Raw genomic sequence first — 25,268 nt, 5'->3', positions numbered from 1 at the left:
GTACATTGCTGACTGCAATATGGTGCCTCCCCTTAAAATACAAAGGTCTAGCAAATTATCTCTAAAAGCCATTCCAGCTCTATCATCCCAGAATCGACTTTTTGGGGAGAGGGATCTAGCTTTGATATTATTCCATATATTAGAAAGCGGTGTTACAAAGCTTCCTCTAGACATGCTTTTAAATAAACAATCATATTTTGAAAGTTTGGGAACATTTATTATAAAGCTCTCTCTTTTAGAATAACAGCAATTCACAGAAACAAAGCTGAAAAATCTGAAGTAATTATTCCATGTTTTTCCACAAAAGATGAATCTAAGAAACATTGCGTTGAACCTCTGAGAGTGCATTCCTCTTTTAGGTATACAAATCTGTGCTGAGGACACCCTGCCACTGGGTTTTGCCATGACACAGACAAATCACAAGAATAAGAGCAGCTTGACTTATTTTTTTTTTTTTCCTAAAATGCTGACCATGTCAGGAAGAGTTAGTTTCTCCAGGAACTCACAGCTGCTCTTTCTCCCTCTCTCCCTCTGCAGCCCAGGCCACCATGTGCCCTGGCACAAACGTGCTGACTGGTGGAGGAGGCCCAGCACTTCAGGTAATTAATCCTTTCCTAATGTAGGTTAAGCAGGTGTGAAGCCTCCCTCATACAGAGAGGAGGTGGCTGCTCTTTGGAGACACCCCTAGTGTTATGGTATTTAATTGGGCTCAGATGATTCTCAGAAACTGGGTAGGTGTGTTGCTGACCTGGACATTCAGTTTTCAACTTGCTTAAGCTAAATCCAGTTGAAGAAATTGGTCTTTTCCCCTTCTGGACTTTCTAATATTAACAATTTGTGGTTGCCAGAATAATGCCCATTCTGGCAATGAAAATATAATTTCCTCACTGGAAGCAAAGTTATGTGATTACTGGAGACTAGTAGAGTTTCAGATTAAGTTGAATTGACTATTGCTCTCAGAGTTATCATGGACTGGGTTTATTCATTATATTTCTCTCCTTTCCAAAATACAATGTACTAGTACTTTTAAATTCATTTGAAAATAATATTTTACTGCACCATAAGAGATCCAAGTGTACGTAAAAAGCTAAAACAAAACCCCTACTTCGAGTTTACATACTTTGTATATCATTCCTGACACTTGCTATAGGAAAAAAAATTAACCTGGCAAAAATTAATATAAAAGTTGTGGACTACTCCAGAAATCAAAAATTTAAAAAGTGTGGTTTTTTTCTGGGGAGAAAAAAAGTTTTCTTCTTAAGAGTCATAGCAAAGTATGTATAAACAAATGGAGGTGTTACGACCATTTAGCATACAACATAGCCTGCTTAGACTGTTGCCAATGAGTGATTTTGGCAGGTTAAATTGGTTCTTCTAATTGAAATCTTCTAATTGAGGTTATTTATGATGGCTGAATTGGGGAGGAAGCAGCAGGATTTTAGTGAAATAATATTTCTGTAAGAGTCTAGTGCTGTGGACACACTTGGTATGGTGTTAAGATACATCATTTGAGGCTGAGCGCAGTAGCTCAGCCTGTAATCCCAGCACTTTGGAAGGCTGAGGTGGGTGGATCATCTGAAGTCAGGAGTTTGAGACCAGCCTGGCCAACATGGTGAAACCCCTCCTCTACTAAACATTCAAAAATTAGCCGGACTTGGTGGCATGCACCTGTAATTCCAGCTACTCTGCAGGCTGAGGCAGGAGAATCCTTTGAACCCAGGAGGTGGAGGTTGCGGTGAGCCGAGATCGTGCCACTGCACTCTAGACTGGGCGACAAGAGTGACTTTGTCTCAAAAAAAAAAAAAACTCATTTGAGCTGAGTGCAGTGGCTACTTAGGAGGCTGAGGATGGAGGATTACTAGAGCCCAGTAGTTTCAGGTTGCACTGAGCTATGATCATGCCACTGCACTCCAGCCTGGGTGACAGAGCAAAACCCCATCTCTTAAAAAAACTAATTTGTAAAATGCCGTTAATATGGATAGTTGAGGTCACTTTTGATGTCAGTTAGTACAGCTTTCCTGTTAGATTTGTTGAAAATTAAAGAAAAGAGAATAATAAAAATGTATAGTTAAAGGGAGAACAGTGCTTCAACTACATCTATGTGGACCCTTACTGTGATTAATAAGGAAAATACATCATCGACAAGAAAGAGGGAAATGAACAGCAAAGGAATTTGCTGTAGCGTTTGCCTTCCTCTTCTCCTTTCACTGCCCTGATAATCCCTCAACAGAGGTGATGCAACAGTCTATTAGATCTCAATATCAAAAATATTCCCTGATATTCCTCACACCTTTAATTCTTCCCCAAGTGTCCGTACTGAGTTCAGTTCAACTCCCTTTCTCTTTTCTTCATCCATACCAGCACCATTGCCTTTTACACATCAAAACCACACTTTGTTTCTTGAACCTGGTGGTTACTTATTCACTGAACCTTGGTCTAACAAGGAGGTAGGCTGACTCAGTCACATAAAAGAACACAGCCAAGGCTGATATTCTTGGGGGGAAAAAAGCATACAGATGAGCAAAGGTACATGGTTTTTCTCTACTGAGGTTTGTGATCCAAAATTATTTCAAATTCTCCTTCTAGTGGAAAAAGCTCTATCCTTTAAAACACATACACACTTTACTATAAATCACTAGCACTTTCAAGGCAACAATTCTATTTTGTGTTTAAAGTGACTTGAATATTTCTCTTCCAAAATAATTAGGTTACTTTCCAGTTTTCATGAACCAATTTTGATAGGTACAAAGCTGGATTACCCAGCTATTATATGCATAAAATACAGTGTTATCATATCAGAAATTCTAAGTTCAGCTGAGTAATACAGGTGCCCTCTTTAAAAAAAAAAAAAAAAAAAAAAAAAACCTGAATAGTTAAAACAATTTTAAGAAGTCACTTCTCTGCCTGTTTAAAAAGTGCTTTTAAATGACTGTATTCTATAGAAAACTGTTTCTCGGATGCCTGATGTCTCCAGCTGCCACACAATTTATATCTCTTTCCTCTGCTCTTTGTTTTTCAGCCATTTTCCCTGAATGTCAAAGTCAATTTAGTGCATTTCACTTTGCTGAATAAATCAGAGGCGAAATCCTTGCTAAAAGTGAAAATTTGATTTGCTAAAAGGAGCTTAGGGCAACTATTAATCAATATATCCAGAGTGTCAAAGCCAAGGCCAGGATAGACACGCATTCATTTGGAGATTGGCTGAGGCAGATAAAGGGGGACGCAGGGGAAAAAGTGCAACCAGCCCACTGAAAGGAAGTGGGATTAGGGTTGGAGAGAGGGTCAAAAAGGAGCAAAGGGGAAAACAAAACATTCTATGCATCGTGTTCTGCACTCCTCCCCCAACTTTTCTTTTAGAGGCGGAAAAAGCTTTTTTAATCAAGCATTTAAGCATATATGAATTATACTAATTATGCCAGCTTTTATATAACAATTTTCTCACAAAACCACAAGGCTTTCTTTCTTTAACTTATCAAGTAGCTTAAGAATAACTAAAAAGTCAGAGGTAACAGCTCCATTAACAAAGAAGAAGAGAGCCAGAAAAAAAAAAAAATATGACCTGGGCCAGGTCTATAGGATATTGATATTTTGATAATCCTCAGGTAAGTTTCAGGAAATTTCAGGCTTCTAAAAGATTATAATGTATGGTGAACTGAATGATTGAGCTCATCCTGTCACTTTATCGTTCAAAAGAGCTTAGCAATTACCATGAACTTGACTTAAAATGATAATATATTTTAGGACATAGTACATATAGAAATCCTCAGCACTCAGGAATTGTTTTCAAAAGTATTGGGAAATCTTTCTGTGTGTAAAATAATTCAAAAGTTCCAATTTTAATCTTTTCAAAATGCAGTTCAACTCAGGTCATCTTCAGTTAAAACTTTCAATAGCACTTCACTGCCTTCAGAATAAAATTTGTTTTCCTTAGCATGAAATTCAAGGTTTTTCATGATGGGGTCCTTGCAGATCTTTCCAGCCTCAAGTCACGTCTTCTTCCCATGCTCCTCCTTCTAAGTCTCCATGTGACTCTGTAGGAGAGGACTATCATAGCCCTCATAATTCAGTTATAGTTGTCAAATCACCTCTCTGAATCACCCACCACACTGTGAAGATGTTAAAAGCAGAATTTGTGCTGTATTCATGTGTGTATCCTTAGCACATAGGGTCTGACATAGAGTTCATTAAATGCTTATACATGGAAGGAAGGAAAGGAAGGCAAGAAGGAGGGAGGAAGAAACTAAGAAGAAACTGTTAAGTGGTAGAGCTAACATTTTTTATGTGGTCAAAAATCTTGCACAACTACTCACTTCTGCTCCAATTTACCTATAATTTTCAATCAGATTAACTGCCAAGTGATCTGAAGAGAGTCAGAGACGGGGAGCATCCAATCTTAGCAACCAATCATTTAAGGACTTTGCCAGCTCTTCACATGAGCAGCTAGTGATTGACTTGTTTCAGTAAAACTTGTAATCAGGAATGTTTAGAATACACTCTTGTCCAAACACCTTGATTTTTATTGATTTATGGGACATACATTTCCTTTTTAAATTCACTCTCCTTCCCTTTAATCTTTCATTTCTCAATGTATAGATAAGATTTAATGATAGGGCAAATATGTTACATTTGCCTTAACTTGTTATAAAACAGAAGTAGGTAATCCGGAACAAATGACAATGTACAACAGAAAAGCAGACAAGGAATGAAAAGAAAGATATAAGGAAGCCACTGTTAAAAAACCAAACCAAACCAAACCAAAACAAAAAAACACATTAAGTTAAATATACTATGTGTCTAAGTATCATTATCAACGGTGTGTGTCAAGGTTCCTGACTCTCAGGTTTACTCATCTATAAAGTGGGACTAATAAGATTAAAACTTTACCTACAGAATTGTTGTGGCCATCACATAAAAGTTTATAAGGGTCTTTTGTAAACAATAAACAACTATGGAGATGTTAATTAGTTTTATATTTAAAGCTTAATCCCATGAAAAAAAATAAAGCTGAGTAAATTCTGGAACTAATAAAGTTGTAAACCAAGTAGTTTATCACAAATATATGCACACACATGTATATGTACTTATGCAGACACAGATCCATCATTCAGGGTAGATGTCATGTCATGTACATCTTTTAAATTTCCCATAGTACAAAGTGTAGTGTTAGATATACAGCAGACACTCAAATACTTAAATTGCATTCAGTGATTACTATGAAATGATTATTTCACTTTCATCACAGGTATACAAGAGCATGGTTATGTATGGATGGCAAATATATTTTGGGGAGTCCTGGGAACAAGCAAAAGCAATGCTGGAATGGAGATCACATAAGCACAGGATATTTAGTATGATGACAGAATTGTATATTAGGTCAAAAACAATGGCATGAGTGGTCAGGACAGGCCTCTTTGAGCATTTTTCACAACTTTGGCTTGTCTCTTGAACTAGATCTCTGCCTAGGAAACCTAGCTACTTCTCTGTTAGTCTACTTTTTTGTTTCCAGCAAGGGTAGCTGCAGAAAATAGAGTCCCTGAGTAATACTACAGATTATTTTTTTCAAAACTTATTTCTCAACTTACTGGTTCCTATTTTGATGGCATAGTTGTGACTTCAGAAACTATTAAACTGGTAAATTTTCAGTTGTTTTAGGTTTAACCAAAGAGGCTGGACTAAATTGTTTAGACGCCAATGTTCCTGCCCATGTAGAATAAAATTATGACAGTATCTACACAATGATTCTCTTGGTTAAATAAGCTTTTCTCCCCTCTATATTAAAATTGATGTTTGTTCTGAATTTTTATAAATTGCTTTTATGAATATGAACTTTTTAGATCACTTGGTTTTAATTGTAATGACAATCTATGGCAGTACCTTGAAAATAAAAATGAACACTGAATGCTGTACATTTAGATCATGCTTTATAATTTGAAAATTATTTATACATACAAATAATTTGCATGTGTATTTTTTCCTCATTTGATTTCTATTTTAACTGATAGTGAGAGCAATTAAGTAACTTACAAAAAATTACTCAACGACAGCTCAAGTTTTCTGATTTTACTTTCAGAATCATTCGACCCTTATTAATCACAACTACAGGTATACAGGTATATAACTACTAGGTACATTAAAAAAAAGTATAATAATAATAATAATAAAAGAAAAAAAAAAGAAAAAAAAAAACCTTTAAATATTTCATAATTGTATTCTGTTTTTTTTTTTGTTGTTGTTTGTTTGTTTTTTTGAGATGGAGTCTTGCTCTTCTTACCCAGGCTGGAGTGCAGTGATGTGATCTTGGCTCACTGCAACCTCCACCTCCTGGGTTCAAGTGATTCTCCTGCCTCAGCCTCCTGAGTAACTGGGATTACAGGCACCCACCACCACGTCCAGATAATTTTTATACTTTTAGTAGAGACGGGGTTTTGCCATGTTGGTCAGCCTGATCTTGAACTCTTGACCTCAGGTGATCCACCCGCCTCGGCCTCCCAAAGTGTTGGAATTACTGGCGTGAGCCACCGCACCCGTTCCATAATTGAATATTCTCATAATTTAAACAGTCTTATTAAGTACCAAGGTTTTGGGTCTTATATTTAACTTTCTTTCACTTAACTAAAAGACTTAACTACTTCACAGTTCTAAAATCATTAGGTTACATACACAGAAGAAAAGTTAATCCTGAAAAAAGAGGCTGCAAGTGTTTTAATTCATTCATAGCAAAGTAGAAATATTGTAAGTCCATGTAAATTGAGTTATGGGATGGAGTAGAGGGTGGAAACTTAGAGCCAATTAAGAGTTTTGTGCAATGACATTTTTAGTCAACAAATCAATAAACATTTTTCAAGTGCCAATGATACAGACCCAAAACAGAATATAAGGTATGACTAACACATGGTATAACTCACCCTTAGTCAACCATGTCCTGTGTCCTGTACATCAAACCTTAATCACACACATATATACATAGAAACATAGTTTACATTATAAATGGAAACATAACATTAAATTATTTCTGCCACATTTTATTGTGCTTTTGCACGTATCCTAATCACTTAATGGTGCTACTATTTTAAGATGGGTATTTTATCTATCAGTACCCAGTAATGAGTATTTTAAAAATGAAACCTCCATAATTTTGGTTGGTGGATGATATAATCTTAAAAATTGGACTCTCTAAAATTTATTAGAACAATAAATATATCTTCAAGCAGTATCTTTAGCAGTAAATATTTACACACGCTTGTCTATTCTTTTCCAAAGTTTATACCCTAAATATAGAAACAGTTTATCCATGTTCTTTATAGATTCCTTTCATTGCTAGAAAAGTCTAAATGCTTCTGAGAAAACTATAAAAAGCTAAGTCAATGAGCAATTTTTGATATGTTCTCCTAACTGAATGTTTTTATTTTAAAAATGTTTCAGGGCAAATAGTAAATATTGGTTTATATGGCTTAGATTTCTGTTTCTTATGGGAATACATATACTTAAAGACTATTTTATTACATCATCTTCCTTATGTAGTTTTCTTTTAGAGTTTAATATCTCCTGCCTCCAGTTGATAGGAAAAAAAATTATAGATTTTTTTTTCTATTTGATATCATTACAATAGAGATCATTTGAAAAATGTAACTGAGGCCCCCAAACTTGAGCAAAGTTCTCCTTCTTCAATGGGTAATTACTTAATTTGTCATGTTAAAAATAAACAAGCAGACCTGAAGATTTGCCATATTAAACAAAGACAATTTTTTCTAAAATGCATTCATTCATTTAATTGTTAAAATACCATTCTGTTCTTTTAAACTAAGTTGTCTGGCAAGATCCATAAATATATTTAAGCCATTTATATAGGTCAGCTAACATGGGTTATGCTTTTTAAAGCACCATCTGACTAAGCACATTCTGCATTTTGCTAACAAAGGTACAGTACATAATAATATTTTAATCAACCAAAAAGAACAATAATAGATCTGACTGTTGGGCTGATAATCGTCTTATCACACACCCTGTGAAACCTAGCTCTAATATTTGACAGAGCCTCCATTACTTGGCAACCCATTCTAAAAAAGGCCAACAATGGAGAGGGAGTGAAGTGGAGTGTGCAGTACCTCCGTATCTACATAAAAGAGATTAGAGGCGACAGCGTTCCATTTTACAGCTCAATCATATTGTGTTAGCATGCGCTTATCCGAGCGCAGACGAAATTGAAAGAGAAATAAAAAAGAGTCAGGCAGATAGGAACCAGAAAAGCGAGGCATGAGCAATTTCCAAGGATATAAAAGGATGCTAATGGCTGGGCCCTGTCATTCTTAAAAAGGGCTATTAGGGCACCATCATCTGTTCTTGTGCCCTTATGCTCCTCCAACTAAAGTCAAGCATTTTCTAAAGCCCTTGTGATCTTTTTTCTTCTAGAGATAAAGTATGGTCATGTTTCATAACAACACACTTTCCCATTTATATGATTTATTAATGTAAGTCAACTAATTCTATTTAGTGATAAAAAAACATATTCCACATGTATTTTCTTCAATATCTTCTTTTGTTGTATTCTTCACTTTCTTATAAAGAAAGTATGCAAAAGTACATTCAAAGCAGCACAGAAAAACTACTCATTTTCGATGCTAAACTTAATTTGAAAAACATATATGTATGTGTATGGGTGTAATTACACAAAACTGAGAACAGCATAAAGATAACAGTGGCTTGAATTTTAGTGTATTAAAAAATGACTTCACTTTAACATAAGCTTTAGAAAAACAAAGAGTTTTAAAGTTAAGACCAAGACAGGTGAAATTTCAGTTCTGATTTGGCTTTAATTCCGGCTACGACCCCAGTTATCAGGATTGGTTCATGTTCTCAAGAACACGATTTTACTTTTATCAAGGCAGAAATGTGACTTTAATCTTTACTTTCTCCAGCCTTTACTTCCCTGTCTCTCAGTCCATATAGCTGTAGTGTGGTCCTCTACCGACCAACCTCCTGAACCCAGGATAAGGCAGCACACTTTGATATCGGAACACCCTCTCCTTCTGCCTCAAGCACTGTATGGCATAGGTATTGTTAAAATTTTTTTTTTTAATTTCCGTTAACTCTTGTTTTGCTAATCCCTTTCTGAAGAGCCATGATATTCCTTGCAATCATTTAAAACACCCTCAGGGTATCACGAAAATCAGAGCTGTGAATCACCACTCCACAGTGAACTCTTCTGACATTTGCTATAGAGAGAGAATAACGTCAGTCCCCACCAATTCTAAGCCTCAGCTTAAGACTGAACCCATAATCATATAGTAATTGTTTCCACCACTGGAAATGGTGTTACTCATAGTTATTTAAAGTTGCTATCTTTACAAAAGTCACTAGCGCCCCTTTACTGTGACAAGTCCCTTGTAAGCTGACATTTCTACTTGGATGCACAGTCGGACCTAAATATTTATCACTGACTTTCCTTACTAGAAAGTTCAAAAGAAATTGTTGACTTTTATTGGTTTTTATTATGCTTTATCTGTATGATATCAAAATATTGGCCTTACAAATCTTTTATTTCAGGGAGAACTTGAGCAGAACTCTCTGAAATAATGGGTGGTTTGGAACCATAGTGACACAGCTTTTCACGCTGTTGTTAATAACGATATTATCATCATTATCATTTTGAAATAGGTTTTTTAAATGCAATCCACTGGAGACTAAAATATCTTGATTCTACTCCAGGAAGCCACTCTGAAGGTACTGGATATTGCTGTGAATTTGCACAGGTGCTTTTTACCTCTCTCTACCTCAACTCTCCCTATCTTTGAATTGAGAATAATAATACCTGATTCCTGGGTTAGAACAGTGGTTTTCAGTTTGGGGGAGGAGGGTCAGGCTGGGGCGATTTTATATCCTGGAGGACATTTGGGACTGTTTGAAGACAGTTTTGTTTCTCACAATTCAGGGGTGCTACTGGCATCTAGTGGGTAGAGGCAATGGGTGCCTCTAAACCTCCTACAATGAACAGGGCAGCCCCTCATGACAAATAATTATCTCATCCCAAATATCAATAATGCCAAGGCTGAGAAATCCTGGGTGAAAATAATATTTAAAATGTGTGTATACATATATCATAATGATATATTAATATAAATGATATATATCAATCATCTAAAAAAGTGTCTATGGACACTTCAACAAATGTTAGTCTTGTTTCTTTCGTCTCTAAGCCCTTCAACAGTGCTTTCCTTACAAATAAGTTTTCATACACTGTTGAAGTAAATTCTGGCTGTTCCCACTGCATTAATCAACAATTGTCTTACATCTTGCAGTAAATCCTTTCTTTTTATTTTTCTAAAAGTCATACAGATGTGATTACAATCCAACTGCAATATCAAATATCCACACAGTCAAATCCTTATTCTTCTTTTATATGTAGCAATGCTTGTGTAGGTGTCTTCTAAAGAATATACAAGCTCACCTATTTAACTAGTTTTGACTTAATTTGGGGGGCTTTATTAGCAAACAGTGTAAGACAAAGTAGCTGGTATAATACAGAGTGATGTTTAAATTAGTTTACAATTTGCTTGGCCTCATCTAGAACTGCAACGAACAAAGCCATTCAGAAATGTCAGCTGTGTTCCTAACCACTGTAACAAATTGTCGCCTGAACGCTGCACACCTAATGACTTCAAATTAGCTTCACTGCGATATCGCCTGACAGTTCGTTACGACTGTTAGCAACATAGCTGGCGTATCATGACCAATAAATTGGTTTCAGTGTGGGCTGGGAAAGGGACTTCCATCAATTTGATTAAAGAAATTACTGTAGCATTCAAAGCATAAAGACAAACTAGTTTAAGGAGACAGAAATAAGTTAACTGTACCAGAAAAACATTGCTCATCATTTGAAAACTTGTTCATAAACTATTTGAAAATTCAACTCCAAACAAATAAAAAATAATTCAAGTAGAATACTAACATTCTCAAAACTTACAAGCATGTATATATTTGTTCATATTACAGGATGGGTCAAGAAAAAAAGAAGAGAAATATTTTTAAATGCTAACTTTAAATTACCATATAGGAAAAGTTACCATGTCCATTTAATATTTATTTTCACAATTTATCTGTAAAGTTAAGATAAATAGCTGATTGTAAACCAAAGCAAAGCTTGCGAATATGACTAGCAATAGGATATAACTAGCCACTATGAACAAAACTAGTGATTCTTAGTTGGGAAAATAGTATATTAGTCTACCGCTGACAAAAACATTTTTTTAAAGTGAAAAGAAAAAGTAGAAGTATTTGCTAGGAAAAAGGTAGGAATTTTGACAAAGGATAAAGAAATGTTTTAAATTTATATTCTCATTAGCTTACACTGGCAGTAGTACCTGTACATATGAAAAACTAACAAGAACTCGAGGTGGTACCAATATAAATAATATAAAGTCTAAGGATTCTATTAGGATATGCAAAGCTCTAAATTATGATTAAAAATAAATGTAAAGGGTTTTTTTTTAAGTTCAAACGAGAATAATTTGAATTCGCCCAAATCTATATACATAACCTAGGGAATTAATTGCAACCTTTTCTTTTCTTTTTCTTTTCAGAAAATGTACCTGGAATATGCTTCGCCCATCCAATGATAACCACCAACTCTCTGTCGGCCAAGTCACACAGTGTAGTGAGGGCTTTGATGTCACTGTCGGGGACAGTAGGGTCAGGCATGGCATAGATCTTCTCCGGTTCAGCCACCAACAAATGTGAGACAATCTTGTTATCTGCAGGATCAGACCAGAGCACTACAAGATCACTAGTAGTATCATCCCTCTTTTATAAACCCTAGAGTATTTTGTGTTTTGAAAAACAATCCAAATATCCTACAATAAACTCTAAATATTCCAATTATGGCTCAATAGGTATATATTAAACAGTGTGCAGGAAAACTCATAGCAAGACATACGCCACTGCCGCCATGATAGAATGTAATCTTTTTTTTTCTTCTTTGCTCTACCTGCTTTTGCTGGAATGAAGCCTCTGTCCTGTAGTGAAAATTTTTATAGCAAACAGATAAGAGAAGTTAGATGCTTTCTGGGTTTGTGCTTTGATTCTTAAGAGGGATTTGGTGAAGTAGATTAAATGGTATACAATAGCTTAAAATAAAACCCCCAGTAAACCATTGAAATATAGATCATAACACAGGAGGCAAAGAACTACTAATGCCTATAGTCACAATGGGCATGAAAGTCATTAATTGTCTTAATTCCTTTAAAGAAGAGGAAAGGTCAGAGCCCTTCTGCCTTGGTGAATTACTGACTATATAACTCTATCTCCGTGGGATGCATTAAATAGGAATTTATTTTTTTCTCCCCCTCCCCACACACCCAGCCAGTCTTCCAAATACAGCTAGTATGTTTCCATAAAAATACTCCTCCTTAAATGTTACAGTCATTTTCTCTTCTGTGTGTCAAATTCTTTAATCCTCTATTTTCATCAGTTGTCCTTAGTTCATTCTCTGGTTCAGATTTATCTCTCTGAAATTTGTGATATATATTTTAAAAATCGTTCAAAAAATAAACACTAGAAACAAATGGAAAGCATCACATCAAATGTGTTTTATTGCTCAGGGGCATGTGAGAATTTATGGAAGGGGCTGTAAAGTCTTGGTAGCAGAATGATTTTTCTTGTTGGCCCTATTTTCAATTTCTATATGTAGCTTAAGATTTTATGCTTTCTTCTAAGTGGAGATACAAACAGGTAAGAATAAACCCACATATTTTAATGTTCTATGTACTATTACCGTAGAAAACCAGGACTTTAAATGAGGTTCTTGTGAACACAGCCAAAGTTCCCAATGTGTTTACCAGACTATTTGCCTCTCCCTATAAGTTTTTAACTTCTTTAACCCAATATAAAAAGACTTCACATAACTTAGAGTTAAATATAGCATTCATTTTATCTCCTTTTATGAAAGAATGAGGCTTGTCCAAGCTATAATTAGCACTTTTTCTAACATAACATTTAAACATTTATGAATATGGCTCCCATATTAATTGTACTTATTTCAAATAGACAACAGATAATATTCAATCATCATCAAATTGAGTACGCAGATTTGGGAGGAAATATTCCCAAATACTATGTTGACTAGAAAAGAATTAAAAATTAAATAGAGATTAATTTTTTAATATTTAATTTGGATTTTTTTTTGTATATGCTACAGAAACAACACCCCGTACTTTTAGTTATGCTTGGAAAAGTTTCAACTTTCATTGCTCTGACAATGCAACAAAACCTGTCAGCAACCATTAGATTCTCAGGATTAGAAGAAAATCCAATAGTAAAGAGCATAAAAATATATCCAAAAGTAATCATGATTCTAGTTGGTTTTTTTTTTTTTTTTTTTTTAGTACAGGGAACATAGCACTGGCATTATCCAAGTCAATGGATACTTGAAAAGAGAGGTCAGAGAAATTTGGTTGAAGCTTAGAAATTCCCATCATTCAGAAAATGGAATAGCCGGCAGCACTGTTTCTAGTTAAATCTTATTTAATGTTTCCCTAATTAGAATCAATAGAACCCAATTTTCATTCTTGGGCCTTTGTAGTACACAATCAGTCAGGGTCCAGAAATCTCCCCAGCCACTTTCTCAGCTAAGCTCAGGCACAGTCTCTTGACACTTATCTGACAGGATCTGAAAATTAAGTTTTATAAATGTTTGTTACAAAAACACACTAATTGGATGGACTAAGGAAAATTAACACAGAGGCCTTTAGATAATGAGTAATGATTTATTAGGAGTCCTCTTTATCTCAGACAAATGGAGCTCACTGAAATTGCTGTAATCTTCTTAAAGGTACTTGACAAGCCACTTCCCAATTTCTCAGGTTTACGAAGAAAACCATAGATGCTTCTCTATCATTTCAACTTACACATGGGCTGGTGCTCATTTTTCTTTCAGTAGAGGAAATTATCAATGGTTTCAGTCAATGTTTGTATAAAATAAATGAGAAATGGGCAGTCTGTATATTAGTGAATTCAGAAAAACTAAACCTCTAATGAAATTAAGCATTAGTGTTTATTGCATTTTATTGTATTATCAGAGAGGTTTTTATTATAATGTGCAAAATCTGTTTAATGCAGTCCTTGATTGTATTTGCAGAATGCCAAACAGCTTATGCAGGCTGAGGAGAAGATGCCAGATTGGACAATTGAAGGTATAATCAACATAATGTTTTTTGGAAAGGCAAAAGGAAACTATGCCATATGTTCACTTAAGCTTTAATTTTATGTAAAACTGGTGTTTTTCCTTTGACATAGCTAAAATGTCCTTTCATTTACAGTTCAGGGTCTGTTTTATTTATTTAACAGATTTCCATATGCTCACATATGTATGATGCACAGCAGTGACCCCTCCTGGAGAATCTGAATTAGAAGTGGACACCTTCTCTTCCCGTGAAGGCAGATCAAAAATTACCCATGTCTTTCCTAGAACTGCTACAGATGCATTTTCCTCTGGTGAGTGCTTGTTGTGTCTTCTTAGACAAAGACAGCTAAATTTGAAAACGGTTTTCACCAAAGCACTTCTCCATGCCCAGTAGGATCCCTATTCATAAACATCCTAAAACGCTAGTTCTGTTGCACTACAACTATTAACTATTTTCTGATTTTCAGAAAATAGGATACAGTGATTTCCTCAATCTATATTCCAACTCTTTTTCGTTAATGACAAAAAGAATGGGGCTTGCATTTTAGCAATGTACCAGTCATCCTTTCAAATTGCAACTTGGCTCCATAAAACCATGAGCTCTTTAAAAACAATTCATACCATCCATAAGGACATCTCAGATGGAACCAGCAACCTATGCTTGTTATTAGTAGTGCCCATTCTTGTTTTAATCTATTGCTAGCTAGTGTGTTAACCTTCTATAGCTCCAAATTAATGAGGCCCCTAATGTATTTTCACTGGGAGGTTGAGCAGTCAAACTCATTTAGTTAGTGAAAACTACAAAAATCACTTTCTTGTGAAATCTGAAACTAACAGCTCCAATGAACTAATGATCACAGTATGATCCATTTTATGTACCTCTGCAAATAAAGATAACCAGTAAATGTAAAATTCACACTATATAAGCTGTGCATTAATATGCTTATGCTTCCACAAAATGACTAGGTTAAAAAAAAGGCTGGAGAGAGAAAACCACAGATATCTCTAAAAGAAAAAACAAGATAATAAGCTGAGTTGCTGTCGCTCCTCACAGACAATCTTTGGGAATAGAGCCACTGTTCTCCAACAAAGAGAAGTCTCCTTGGAGTCAGTAGGGATGGGCATGCCAAAGCTGATGTACATAGAGCCAACTGGGAGGATTTCATGTTCTGGGAAGCCAGACACATCTGCTGTACTTACATGGCTTTTTGGCTGGCTGAACCAGCTGAGGGTTCAGGTATGGGCTGTTCTCCGCATCTATTCTGCGCTTGTACTTCTGCCGACCTCCACGTACTCTGTCAAGACGCACCCCTGTGAGCAAAGACAGGCACCGGCTTACTATTAAGGTAGCTATGTTTGAGACCAATCAAATACCTAGACGGTATCCCCCAAGGGCACATAGGTGACAAACAGTAGAATGCAGAATGGACTAGGGGTACTCAAATAATGTAAATAAGTGGTGGCTAAATGAAAACTGCCAGAGATTGAAAACCAAATCTATCAGCAGATGACAGATCCGAAAGACATTTTATGCAAAGCCATCAAGGTCACTATTTGCACATCAAAGAAAAGGCAGATTTCCATGTAGATTAATACAAAGAAGCCGCTATTTGGTGCTAGTATAGTTTCTTAAATTAAAGACCCTGGCATTTAGCATCCTCTTCATCAGTCAGCCCTGAAAGCTCAATGTGTAGGATTGTGTAGACCAAGAGCTATCCAACTTTCCTCCAGTCTGCCAGAGGCCTCAGGATGGACCTGTGGAATTGAGCTGAATAAAGAGCACCTACATGCTGGGGAGGAGGGAGGCCGGAATTACACTACACAAGATTCAGTCCTGAGAGACGCAAGAATTGTTCTATATCGAAATGTCAACATGTCTCAAGGGGAATGTTATTTACATTTTGGCACAAATTTGTATTTCCTCTCATATGTGAGAAAACTGAGAGCAGGTTTGGGCTGAACACAGGACAGAAAGGGGAGCTTCCCAGCTGGGCGCGGTGGCTCACACCTGTAATACCAGCACTTTGGGAGGCCAAGGCGGGCAGATCACCTGAGGTTGAGAGTTCGAGACCAGCCTGACCAACGTGGAGAAACCCTGTCTCTACTAAAAATACAAAATTAGCCAGGCGTGGTGGTGCATGCCTGTAATCCCAGCTACTCGGGAGTTTGAGGCAGGAGAACTGCTTGAACCTGGGAGGCAGAGGTTGCAATGAGCTGAGACTGTGCCATTGCACTCCAGCCTGGGCAACAAGAGTGAAACTCTGTGAAAGAGAGAAAGAGAGAAAGAAAGGAAAGAAGGAAGGAAGGAAGGAAAGAAGGAAAGAAGAGAGGAAGACAGGAAGAGGAGGGAAGAGAAGGGAAGGGAAGGGAAGGGGGAAGGGAAGGGAAGGGAAAGGAAAGGAAAGGAAAGGAAAAGAAAGGAAAGGAAAGGAGGAAGGAAAGAAGGAAGGAAGGAAGGAAGGAAAAGAAGAGCTTCCCAAAGAATTCCAAATGCTTGGATGTCGAAGGAAGTGCATGTTAATAGGAGAGGGCTAACAGGTGAAGCTGGAAAGTGGGCAAAAGTAGACTGGCAGGAATAGAACTTTTTCCCAAATAGTGATGGGTTGGGTCAAGATTCAAAGGGGATTTTCTGGCAGTGGATTTAAAAGATTAAGGAGAAAGCCAAGGGAATGAATGGGATTACAAATATAGGAACATTTCATTAATATCAGGAAGTGATAGGGAAGAGCTTGTCAATCTAGTTTCCAGACTGTAATTGTAAAGTTTAGCACAGGACCATATAAATCCCTACCAAATATAGGGATGATTGCTTGGGAGCAGAAGTGAGGAGACATTCTTTTGCAGTATTACGTCGTACCTTAATTGATATAACAATGTAAAAGTATCCATTAAGAAGTTCAACCATGTAATTCGTTGTACATATTTTGGCATTTCTCAAACTGTTTAGGAAATAGATTTGGTTTAACAGCATCATCAGTATTACTATTTTATTTAAGCCCTCTCAGAGCCATTAATATGTGACGGGCTCTGTAAAACTCTAAGAGGAAGCTACATAGCACATGCAGTGTTTTGCAAATCAATTGAACCAGAGCTCCCGTTTTTTTGGAATACTGATTAACGTCATGCAGAGTATGTGAGCTGTGGGTTATCTGAGTTACATGAAATGATTTGAGAAAAGCAGATCTATTTCTATGTGAATATTTACAGTGAATATATTACTCAAATGTTAAAGATTATTAGGAAAACAATTTTTCATATTATCTTAATAATACTACTTTAGGAGTTGATTATCTTTTAGCAGAACACACAAATACTTGGTTCTAGATAAAACCAGAATTGTCATATTGAAACATCAGAATATAGTGTAAATAAAATCAGGAGACAACTTTGAGAAAAGTTAAATAGGTTAAACAAACAAATATCAAAACCCAAAAAAGTTAGGTAAGGTTATTAAGCATTCACTGAACACTGCCATGCATGTTGATCACAAAGAATTTATATTTCTTTATTGCTGCTTTTAAAGCACTTCATGCCTACAGCAGATGTGTTCCTTTGTTCATCTAATTTCTAACGTTCTATTTTTATTGCATCTATATTTAATAAAGTTTAATGCCTTCTACTTCTCTCCACTTTCATCATGATTTATTTTTTTTCATCTCTTTCTCTTCAAAATTTTCTTCAGAATATTTTTCCAGTTGAAGGTGACCACATTTTTTCTGGTCACCTAAGATACATTCAAACCTCTTCCATTACAAGAATTTTGAAAATTAAAAATCTTACTAGAAAATCAAAAGCATATGACACTAATTATATCCTCACATGTTTGTCATCCAATTCCAACCCAATGAGAACATTTAATCTGATATTATTAGAAGTGTGAAGAGAAGGCAGGCAGAGAGAGAGAAACAATGACAGGCAAAAGCTAAAGAGAGAGGGAACATTTTTTGGACATCTCTAAAATTGTTAGAGCCAAGAAAGCTGAAGAATAAATCTTGATTGAGTTTGTAGACTCCCTAAATTTGCTTTTCATGCTTGTCAAGGAATGTATTCACTGTTAGCAATATGTCCTCATATATTGAACAAAACACTACATATTCTCCAACCCAGAAGTCAGAACTAGTGAGTTTGTGACAATGGAGTTTTGTCCAACATGAAGATCTGTGGAAAAAGACCATGGCTGAGTGACTTGATTCAAGATCTTGGTGGAAAACAATTCAGACATACAATTATATCACTTTAAAGCCATCAAGTAGTTTAGCCAACTGGGCTAAGTCTACAGAGGAAGTGCAACAGTGAAAGCTAGCTATTACACATCACGAAGAAAAAATACACATCATCGATTGACAGAGTTTTTATTATGTACTATGGATTATTAGGCTGAGGTGGGTGGATCACCCGAGGTCAGGAGTTCGAGACCAGCCTGGCCAACATGGTGAGACCCCATCTTTACTAAAAATACAAAATTTAGCTGGGTGTGGTTGTGGGCACCTGTAATCCCAGGTACTCAGGAGGCTGAGGTGGGAGAATCGCTTAAACCTGAGAGGCAGAGGTTGCAGTGAACCAAGACCGTACCATTGCACCCTAGCCTGGGCAACAAGAGGGAAACGCCATCTCAAAAAACAAACAAACAAACATAAAACAAACAAAAAGTATTATCAAATACATTCCATTACTATGCATTTCTCTTTCAACTTCAAAAGGTGACTATAGAAAAATTCATATTACCTATTCCATGCATCACAAATCTAAGGGGGTGTTCTCTTATGTCCCCCACGTCCCTTCCTGTGGGTGTGTAGATCAATAACTATCTATGCATTCACTCGTACATTTACCTCATCCTTCCCATCTATCCATTCATTTGTCCTAGCTATACACCTATCCAGTGAAAAACCTTTCACATAAGTCCTGATTTTACACTTTATTTCCTAAAATAAAGACTAATTAGATAATGCATTCTTTTATGATTTGTAATTTTATTTATATGATAGTAGAAAAAAGATTAGTTATTGAAACTCATAGAAACAGATTACGTAATTATATAGTAAAAATTGACAGGGACTCCACACGCAGTATTATACACATCAAGTAAAGATAGCGATTAATGGTAAAAATTTCTAGAGCCAATATATTTTAAAGGTTCATAATAACTGATACTTGTGATTTTTCATCCCCTGTCAAAAGCAGGCAAATATTTCCAACTTCAATTTTTTCAATTCAAGTAGAAAACATTTATACTGCTTTTAACTCATTTTCAAAATCTGGAAAAAATCTGTCTTTTATGCATTGTCTAGTAGGATGATGATCTTATTATTGGTATTATTTGGTTTACCTGATTTTATGCTTGGTGAAATGTCTGAACCAAAATCCTAGTAACAGACAGACGCAACTACTTCCACATCATACTGAAAGTAATCATCAATTTGTTCAGTTACACTGGGGGAAAACACCACCCAGTAAAACCAGTTTTTCCCCCCAGGACAATCATATAAAAATCTACACACAAGGGACATAGCTCTAAAAGTTAAAACAGTCCAAAATATGTATTCAAACACGTGGACAAAGCCTCTTTATTTGTGCAACTTTGAAAATAGGTTTATTCATGTAAATCATAATAATATATGCACTTAAATTCAATAACATTATTTTAAATGGTCAGATAAAACAATACTGTATAGATATCATGAAGATATCTGTATATTTTCAACATAATTCTATTTTTAATGTTTTTCCCAGAAAAACAAATTTTTAAAAATTAAAGACACCAATACAATTAAAGCACCATGTCATAAATGAGGCAGGATCTCAGAAAATTAAACATTAAATTATGAAAAGCACCTCTCATAACTTTTAGAAAAGTCAATGGAAAACAAAATCTGCAAAATTGAGATACTACATTTCTTCTTATGAAAAAGCAAATTTTATAGTGATAAAAGGTACATTGCAAAGGACAGAAGTATTTAACCAAAAAGTAATGCTATGAAGATTAAAATATTCTAAGTCAAAAACATTGAATGAAAATTCTATCTCTATCACCATTCCCTGCACATAGACTTAAGCCATTATTTCTCATTAGTAGTGATAAATGCAAATAATATGTTGAGTTGAAAATAAATACAAATCGAATAAAAAATGAAGAGAGGCCAGAGAAAGAGAAATATAATACAAATTACCAAATAAGATTATTTTTATGTAATTGTTTGTAACTACCACTGATTTATAGTAATTTTGTTATATGCTCTGGCCTAAAATTTTTAGCCTTGCATACATCAAAATGAAGGATAACTAATAATCAATCGTTAAATCCCTATGAGCTTGGTCCATTGTCTGCAATCATGATTTTGTGAAGATTAAAGTTTCCCTTATTAAGATTTTCAACTGTAATAACATAATACTTTATCTTAAATCCTTTATCTTAAATATTATGCAAAGAATATGTCAAAGCAAATAAAGCATAGTTTGCTAGTCAGAATGGTTCAGTTCTTTGTCTGGCTCTTTCCATAACTATTTCTATAAACTTTGATGAGTCTCTTAACTTATTTGCTTTTCCAAATATAAGATGGATATAAACAGTATATCCTCCATGATGTTTTGTTGTAATGATCCAATAACATTATATTATGGTTATTATACGAATGCACTTAAAAATATTTTATAAATCTTAAAATGCCAAGATCATTTATTGAACATCTATCTGCATAGAGTGTTACAATCTATCCCATCTCAAATCTGTAGGTAAACAGATTTGAGATGATGGAACAGTAAAATAACTTAAAGGATAACAGCCAAATAATAATACTATGTGATGTCTAAGTGATTTACAGAAATATCTAGTATCACATTTTATGTCCTGCCCTCTCCCATCACTAATAATATTATTTAGATTGTGATTATTTTAGAAGAGATACAGAAACAAATCAAAATTCTATTTTTTAAAAAAGATGCTTTTCCTGAGTTTAGCTGTAAGTACACAACACAAAGTTAAATAGAGAATTTATAATTATCTAATTAAACGAATACATTTAAAATATTCAAACTAACCATTTTAGCAGAAACAAACAACAATAATATTTATGATCAGAACCTGGGAAATCCAGATTTGTCATAAACAAACAACAACATAATCCAAATATTTCCACTAAAGGTGGCAAAGCCTGTCTCTGTATACCTTTTCAATCTTAAACACAAACAATTTCTGTTTGGACTCCTCTTGAAAACCACTTTTGAAGAAGTTTAAAAATAAGATTTCTCCCAGGAAATAAAAGACCCACAGTGTTCCATGTTTGACAGGATTGGAAGTTAATTAAGGCAATTAGATTTTCCATTCATGTGTAGACTGCCATTATCTTTCTTTTAAATAAAAGATTTTAATAGCTGGCATTACCTACCTACCAGAATGTTTCACATTGCTTCTTCTTTCATATACTGCATTTGCCTACATTGCCACAAGGGAATTACAAATCTTATACATTGTCAGAATTTACAAAATTGAGAAAGCAAGAGTAGGGCAAGGAGGAAAAAAAAATGCTGTGAGGCAAATAAACACCAATAGAAGTAAAACAGTTCAGCCCAAGGTCTTCTTAGGTCAGCTAATTTTGAGACTCCATTCTGTGCCCAAATGCAAATTTTTATAATATTCTGTAGGCCAAAGTCAAAAGTATTTTTCACATCTTTAACAGCACAAAGTCAGAGGCATTTCATAGGATAATAAAAAATCTTCCCTTCAGAGAATTACATAAGGATACTCTAGCCTACTTTCCCAATTTAAAGATAACACATTTAATATGTTGTTCCCAAATAAAAGTTTGCTGAAAAGCATTAATTTATCTAGACCCCTGGAATAGTTAAGAAAGATGCAAATATTCACATTAAAGTAATAATAATTTTGAAAAGATCGTTAATGAACACTACAATAAGCAAACTGTTGTGTTAAACAAATGTTATCAAACATAGATTGCAATTGAGTATAGGGAGCAGAATGGAAAGGCAAGACTTCTGAAACAATAAGGTAAAGAGGACAGCAACTTTTTCCTGCACTATATGTCTTCCTGATACAGTAGTTCACTTTGCTGCCTAAAGCCACCTCCCTCCTTCCCTTGGGAAAGAGAAATATCCAACAGCACCCTTGAATTCTCCTAAGATTTCTATAAGGGAACCATCATAAACAGAGAAAACACTCCTTAGAGGAGCGGCAGGAAAAGAAGCAAAGGCAGATTAGCAGTATCAGACACAGCAGTGGCAATTTTAGTGCCAGCCTCTGATGGGGTTCTCCTTCAGGACAATATCCTGAGAGAGTGTACCAGTTTAACCTAGAGTAGCTGTGCATATTTACAGGCTTCTCAGTAAGAGGAGTAGTGAAAATTATTTGTATATTCACACGTACACTCCAAGGAGGATCTAAGCATATTAAATTCTTGAGGATCATATAAGATAATTAAAGAAACCAAACAGTAGATATTTTCTCTAACTATATTGCCTGTTCTCAAAATAGATTTTGATATTGTCAAATATGGTTCATTATTTAGCCTCTTTCTTCCTATTTCAGCAGTCTTTAACTCATCATACCTACCTCTCCCTACCAAGTAACGTCTTCATTGTTAAATGAATTAATCAATTTGTGCATGAAGTATCTTGGGATAAACCAAAATAGTGGTCAGTGACTAGCAGTCATTGCTTATTGAGAACTTATCATGTGCTAGGCAACGGCTTAATGACTTAATTCATATTAACACATTTAATCCTTATAGCAATCCTATGAGGCAGGAGCTATTATCATCCCATTTTACAGATGAGAAAACCAGAACTAGTAACAGGCAGAAACAGGAGTGGAAGTGGGGAGAATGGCTGCAGAACTCACGTTCTTAAGCACTATGTTTAAACTGCTTCTCTGCCATCAAAGTCTATTTCTGGAAGAGAGCGTTTGGTATATATTCCAAAAGCAGAAACACAGGCAGATGAAAACTAATTATGGAGGTAAACAATACCTGCATCATTGGTACGGGGCACATATAAAAGGTAGGAAGAATGATGAACTAGCAGGAGGAAAAAATAATGAACACTCTTACTCAAAAGGGCTAGGTGATTTTGCCTCTATCACTTTATAAGGTGATTTCACCTTTAAAAGTTTACAGCTATGAGATCGTGAACAAACCAAAAGTGATAAAAAGATTCCATTCCTCTTTTTTTCCACTGAGGCAGGGACTGAGGGATATTAATTTCCCTGTTCCTGGTCTTCACTGCAAGTTAGACAAGGTGTGTATTTCAAGGGCCAGGGAGGCAGAGCCACCTTCCAGTTGAATTTTACAGTTCAGGAGGGAGTCCCACAGAGTCTATTTTCCACTAAACTCCCCCAGCCAATGATTACATTTACTTGTGCTGGAATATCATGACAACAATTCAGAAACATTGGAAACGGTTTGGCTGCATGTGAAAACATTATAATGTCTGATAACATAAAAGAGAAAAATCACACAGGGAGAGAAAATGCATATCCATTAGGCGGGCTTTTTTTTTTTTTTTTTTTTTTAAACAGAGTCCTCAGTCACTAAAAGAGATAAAAGCCATGACTCACATTAAAGCTTCCTTGCTCTACAGATGAATTAACAATTAGCAAGGGGAAGTCTTTCGTTTTGGTCTCCTGATAGCTATCTGGACTATTAAACATGTGAGGCTTGCATAGGAAATTACAAAGGCTTCCCTCCGTTTCAGATTCAAGTTGCATCCAAAATACAGTTGTGGATTTCTGTGCATAGGACATAACCCCAAAGAAGTCTCTTCTTCTATTTTTTTCCCCTCCACAATGTGATTGACTGCTCTTAACTGGTTCTGGGGATCATGTGCTAAATTTATAATCTGCATTGGAGCTGAGATTGCAATGACAGAAATCGGAATAACCATAAACAAAATATTTAACAGAGAGATGTTGTTCTACCAGGGGTAAAGTTGCTTCATCTGAAGCATGGAGCCCTCATCTATGACACATACAAGTACAAATTATGTCATCTGCAACAGGTGACAAGTTTTAATTGAATGTCTTCTGTCTGCAATTCTGACAAAAGGTGAATGGAAATAAATGAGCCTGGCAAGACAGCCCTGAGCCTTACAATACCCAATATCTCATTATTTTTAAACAGCTATCTATAAACTGATGCTGACAAGCCTCGAACCTTTTATTTCTGCTCAAGAGGAGGTGGCTGTGAAGGGGGAAAAAAAGAAAGAAAGAAAAGGGGCATCCAGAACATTACATTAAACATGCAATACCTACCATTATCACTTCCCCAATGTAATTAAAGGAAATCTCCTATTCAAAAGGCACTATTTCTTACTTTGCTTGATGTCAGAGGGAGAGAGAGAGAGAGAGAATGAGAATGAGAGGATGCTTGGCCTGCATTTGCTGAACATAGGTATTGTCTGTAAAGAAAAAAGGAAAATCTTCTCTTTCCTTCATTTTGCCTGTTAAAAATTTCATAAACTATTGAAAAAAGATACTACTATGGTTCATGCGTATCTAAACTATATTTTATCTTGTTACTGTTTAAGATGGGTGAATCTTCTCTTTATCCTTTTCAAAATTGCCTTCTCATATGAATAAAGTTATGAATTCATGGGTAAAGACATGAAATGGGGTTGTACATCAACATCAGGAAAAGTGATTCTACTAATTCACAATTAAATGTGACACTGGCAGCAATAAGTTTAACCCAATAATAATAGTTATAACAGTGCACAGCACCCCATGGGGATGCCCTGTATAAACAGAAGCACAAATATTATTTATGCAAAATTCAATGCCCTGTAAAATGAATTAAATATGAAATCAACCAAGCAGACTTACAAGTTGCTGGGTTGAGAGCCCACAGTCACTTTGGTTCATTTGATGGAAATGAATATAGTGGAATATAGTAGAGTCTAATGATCAAAAAAGCAGACATGGATTTAAAATATAGATTTTTTTAAAAAAAGGAAATAGATGGCAGAGAAAGGTGCCATATGAGCCTGGAGGGCATTTGGTTTCAGCATATGTGAATCTAGATCATACGGGCAACCTAGGAAAAGCCTGTGAAGCTCAAAGAGGAACTTATGGAAATTCTAATAGGGG

The 25,268-nt window shown here is 35.5% G+C and overlaps 1 protein-coding gene across 8 annotated transcripts in view; it reads right to left on the bottom strand.

The window, feature by feature from the left end:
- The window catches only part of ESRRG (estrogen related receptor gamma), a 592,374-nt gene that overhangs the window by 49,893 nt on the left and 517,213 nt on the right, over positions 1 to 25,268 (bottom strand). For all 8 annotated transcript variants that reach the window (NM_001132224.1, XM_063728289.1, XM_063728299.1 and 5 more), the window contains 2 exon segments: positions 11,586 to 11,747; positions 15,374 to 15,484. In NM_001132224.1, the coding sequence (NP_001125696.1) occupies positions 11,586 to 11,747; positions 15,374 to 15,484 (273 nt within the window).

The sequence above is a fragment of the Pongo abelii genome, chromosome 1 (assembly GCF_028885655.2).
Source record: "Pongo abelii isolate AG06213 chromosome 1, NHGRI_mPonAbe1-v2.0_pri, whole genome shotgun sequence".
In the NCBI taxonomy this organism is placed as follows: Eukaryota; Metazoa; Chordata; class Mammalia; order Primates; family Hominidae; genus Pongo; species Pongo abelii.
This window is presented reverse-complemented; position numbering and strand designations above follow the sequence as displayed.